This window comes from Apaloderma vittatum, unplaced genomic scaffold (assembly GCF_000703405.1).
Source record: "Apaloderma vittatum isolate BGI_N311 unplaced genomic scaffold, ASM70340v1 scaffold8836, whole genome shotgun sequence".
NCBI lineage: Eukaryota > Metazoa > Chordata > Aves > Trogoniformes > Trogonidae > Apaloderma > Apaloderma vittatum.
In genome coordinates, this window is record NW_009722242.1 from 1 (window position 1) to 4,476 (window position 4,476).

A 4,476-nucleotide genomic window follows, 5' to 3' on the forward strand; every position below is an offset into this window, starting at 1 on the left:
AGCATCCCGCTCCACTGGCAACGACCCCGTTGGCCAGCAGAAACCCACGGTGTCCTCTCTGCACCCGAGCGCCGGTGTTACCTGCTGCCCCGCCGCTGCGGGGGCACGCTCGTGCTCCAGAGCCACCGGGCCCGCTCCCTCTCCTCACACTTGCCGTGCCGAGCAGTGAAGGCGGAGTCAGACAAATCCTCGATCTGGAGAAGGAAGAGCACAGGCCGCGGTCAGAGCTTTCTTACATTACAAACGCAGCTACCTGCCGTCTTCCCACGTTTATGTCTGGAGGGAGGCAGATGCCGTTAGTGAGTGCGAGAGCACCTCGTTAAACAGAGCCTGCGCTGCTTAGGAAGAGACTAATCTAAAAGCCGAGGGAAAGTCACGTATCCCGGAATGAAAGCAGGCACGCAGCGGTTCAAGGAAATACCATCATTATCAGTTCCGCTAAAATAACAACTATTGCGGCGCGACTGGTCGTGATTTCTTGATTAGACTATTCCATCCAACAATTGGTGCCCAGAGGTCTCCTGACAGCAATCAGACCTCAGGTTCAAATCAGTCCAACTTCTGCCTTGTCACGCCTTTCCCGAAAGGGAACCACCACCAGGCTGGTTTCCGAAAGGCCAACTGTGCTGTTTTGTCGCAAGAAAAAGAGAGGCTTCACACCTCCCTGCTGAGGCCCCGGCACCCGCTCCCCGCCGGCCACCCCCCCCCGCTCCCTGCCGCCATCCTCCACAGACGCCGCTCAGCCGCTACGAGCCCTGTCCCACATTTGCTCGAGAAGAAAACTTCTTACCTCCTCGTTGTCTTCATCCGGGTTCGTTTTCAGCGCGCTGATATCCACTTCACGCCAGCTGCAACACACAGCGCCAGAGAGAGTCAACCCGGGGCACAGCCCCGCATGCGCCAACGCTGCCCCTTTTGGGAAAGGAAAACCATGGGCCTGCCCCGATGAGCAACATATTTAGGCTCAGTTTTAAACCACGCGGCCATGTTTGTCTACCAAAACCCCTCCTGCGGTATCGGACGAGGGTTTCTGCCCTTCTCCTGTCGGGTCGCTCGGCTTCCAGCACATTTTTGCCGAGCGCGATGCTGGGGCCAGGCAGGAGATGTCCCCATGGCAGAGGGAAGCAGAGAAGATGCTGCAGCGTTTCCTCCTCTTCCTCCAGCTCAGCAACAGGCCCAGCTCCCTCCCTGCCCCGCTCTGAAGAGGGGTGGGGAAGAGCATGTGGGACCAGGAGAAAGAAAGAGGGAAGTTCGGAAAGAGCCCTGGAAAGCCAGGAGGGAAGAAGATGACCAGGAACCGGGCAGTTTGGACGAAGAAGCTGCAGCAAGCGCCCATCAAGCACTGAGGTGAGAAACCCAGAAACTGATCCCATCCATGGCGTTAATCCAAGACTATCCCAACAAGGGCCGGGAACTTGCCATCTCGCACTCAGCTCGGGCAGAGAAAACTCCTGATTTCTCCACTGCCTGGGGATGGGAGAGCTGCTCCCGGCCGGCACGACCCAAGGCACCGCAACGTTACCCCGGCCCAGGCACCCAGCACGTCTCCATCAATGAAATGATCACAAGTTTTCCACATTTCTCCTGCTCTCAAGGAAGGAGAAAGGCCCTTTTCCCCAGCAGCGTTAGCAGCCACCAGGTCGGGGCTGAACTTCTGAGAAGCCGCTGAACGCCTGGGATGTGACAAACCCGCGGGAGCCGGGGTCAGGCACGTACCTGGGTGTGAGGATCTCCTTGTACTGCAGCTTCTCCACACGAGTCGTTGCAGCGACGGACATCGGGATGACAATGTTGTTAATATCGAAGGAACTTTCGCCTCTCCTCCTCCTTGGCTGCTGGAACATGAAGACAAGAACCACGTGAACAAGGGCTAAGGGTTTTGTCATTTTAAATCCCTGATGGAAAAAGAACGTGTCCTTGGACAAAGTGGCCTCGGAGCCACGTGAGCTACGTGTGACCCACGGAGACTCCAGACCAACAGCGATTCACATCACAAAGGAAGTCACCTACTGCCGGATGGAAGTCCTCTTCCCAACCAAAAATCCTTAGCCTGGAAGGTGCCACCAAGGCTGAGGGCTGCGGTGGCCCTGCAGGTGCTGAAGCAAGGTGAGCAAGGGCTGCTGAGCTCCAGCCATCAGCTCCCCCCCCCCGGCCCCCGGGCCCATCAGGAGATGGATCCGGCTGCCAAACCTGACCCAGCGAGAAGAAAAGTCTCCCATAAAACCCAGTTCCCTCTTGCCAGCGTAAGGAGGGTGAGGAGACCATCAGGAGAATAAAGAACCATCCTGTTTGGAAACGGGCCCTTTGCTGGTGGCCCTGCAGGGGGCTGGACGTGCCACAGGTGACACTGGGGCCGAGAGGAAGGGGGCACCGTCAGTCAGACAGGAGTTCATCGCGGGGTTTGGCAGCTGTGCCAGCAGCCTAACAGCTTCCATATGCATCGTGCTTTCGACTGGAATAGATTTTCTAAGACAGAAACAAGCTCCACACTTGTCTATTTAAGCCTGGTTGAACGCCGGGTGCTCTCCTACCACCCGTCCATCCAAAAACCTCCCCCCAGCCTGTGACAGCAGCGCTCACGGCGCGGTGACACGAATCCTCCTGGATCAGTCTGAGGCACCAAGGGCTCGTCTTCCTAACGGACTCACTGGCCGTTCCCCACGTGTTCCATCTCCTTCGATCTCTGCGTCTTTCAGTGTAAAAACACACGAGAACCCGACTGCTGGGGGACCCGTCATGGCCAAAACCCAGGACCCGGGTGAAGCTGGATGAGGATGGAGTGGGCGGGTGGTGAGGAAATCCCAGCAGGTCCCTGTCAGCGGTGAGGACCGACCCACCAGCTGGGGAGAACATGCAAACCCGCACCAGCACTGGGCTGCTTGAACCCAGGACTCGCAGCCTTGAGCCTGCAATGCTCTTGCAGGACTCTTCTGTGGAAGAGAAGACGCTTCACCTTGCTTTTCGGAATGAGCGTGTGAAAGAGCAGTGGAAAAAGCAGCGAGACCAAGATACGTGTGGTGAAGCACAAGGAAATGTCATTGTCACACGCCGGAGGTGCTGAGCAGAGCTGTCCTCCAAAACATTCAAGCCAAACTACCGCTGCTCTGTGGGTTCTTCCGACACCCTGTGCCACCACAGGGTGTTCACTGATACCACAGCTGATGATGCAACAGCAAATTCTGCAGCGAAGGAACCCAGCCGGGATCTGGCAGCCCCAGAGCAACGAGCTTGGAGCAACGACAAGGGCACACAAGGTTGAGCTGCAAGTGGTGCCCTCACCTCTGCTGAGAACAGATGCCTTTCAACGACGCTGCTTTCAGTCTAAGGGTTCAAGGAGACCTGCTCCGTTATCCCTGGGTCACATTCAGCTTGGGCTGTGGCACGGACGACCAGCTGGAGTGGCCAGAGGCCAGGTTCTTCACTGGGACACTTCAAGAATGCAGTCCTTTAACCAAGGGCATCTGTTCCCACGGGTCGGGCTGGGAGGACAGATGACGTCTGTCGAAGGAGCTGTGTCATCGATCCCTCCCGCAGCGCAGCGGGAGGCAGCTACGGTCCTGCTCACCAACAGCTTCAGAAGGTCCCAAATCCTGTCACCCTTTAGCCTTCTGGGGGGCTGAGCGTGTTGCAGAAGGCAGGACGGGTTAAGCGACTGCTGACACGTGTGTACAGGTGCAAGTTAAGATCTGGAGCACCAGTGCTGTGCCACTGCCCTGCGACAGCCCCAGGGCCACCGAGGCCACAAAAGCAAACTGTCACGGTTGAAGCACCGTAGTGCCAGGAGCTGCTGGTGCTCAGCTCCTCTACTTCTCCTCCTGACATCCTCAAATAACTTCAGAAACCAAAACCATGACGTGGAGCAAAGCCAGGGGACTACTCCTGCACTTACCAGCAGTTACTGGGCTGACAGCAAACCTGTAACTGCAGCTGTTTGCGCAGCCACCATCCACCCAGGAACCCCGTCAGAATCAAGTGAAAAACCTGGGCCAGCAACCCCACCACTGGCTGAACCAACAGGTCCAGCGTGGTAAAATGCTGAGAAGATGCTTGAGATGCTCAAATGCTGAGACCTCATGATGGAGCCAAGCTCCAAAACTTTTCCAGAACAGCACGAGGTACTTACAGCTGTGCCAGAGGTGCCCTGTGAGCTGGTGCTGGCCGGAGCGGAGCCTTCCGAGGAGGTGGACAGTTGGCGCGCTATGGGGCTGTGAGGTGCAGGAGTCGCGGCCGCCGTCAAGTAGCTCGGGCCACCAACATCCGCGTGATGCTTCAACACTGCACGAGGAGGGGTGGGAGAAAAATCAAGAATGACGTTAGCAAAAAAAAAAAACAACCAACCAACCCCAAAAGCAAAGGAGGGTGGTGGTGGTGGATAGAGAAGGCCCACGTGCACCAGAAAGGGCCAGTGCTGAGGAGCGACCCCTGCGTGAAAGAGAAGCACCTTCCGACGGCGGGCACCTGCTCGAGAGGCCCTGG

At 57.2% G+C, this 4,476-nt stretch overlaps 1 protein-coding gene across 1 annotated transcript in view; it reads right to left on the bottom strand.

Moving 5' to 3' along the window:
- Positions 1–48: 48 nt before the first annotated feature.
- LOC104275678 (KAT8 regulatory NSL complex subunit 1-like) overlaps positions 49–4,476 on the bottom strand; it is a gene marked incomplete at both ends in the record, with an annotated part of 23,337 nt that continues 18,909 nt past the window's right edge. The window contains 4 exon segments of the mRNA XM_009871696.1: positions 49–194; positions 791–848; positions 1,717–1,835; positions 4,124–4,275. Of these exon segments, the coding sequence (XP_009869998.1) occupies positions 49–194; positions 791–848; positions 1,717–1,835; positions 4,124–4,275 (475 nt within the window).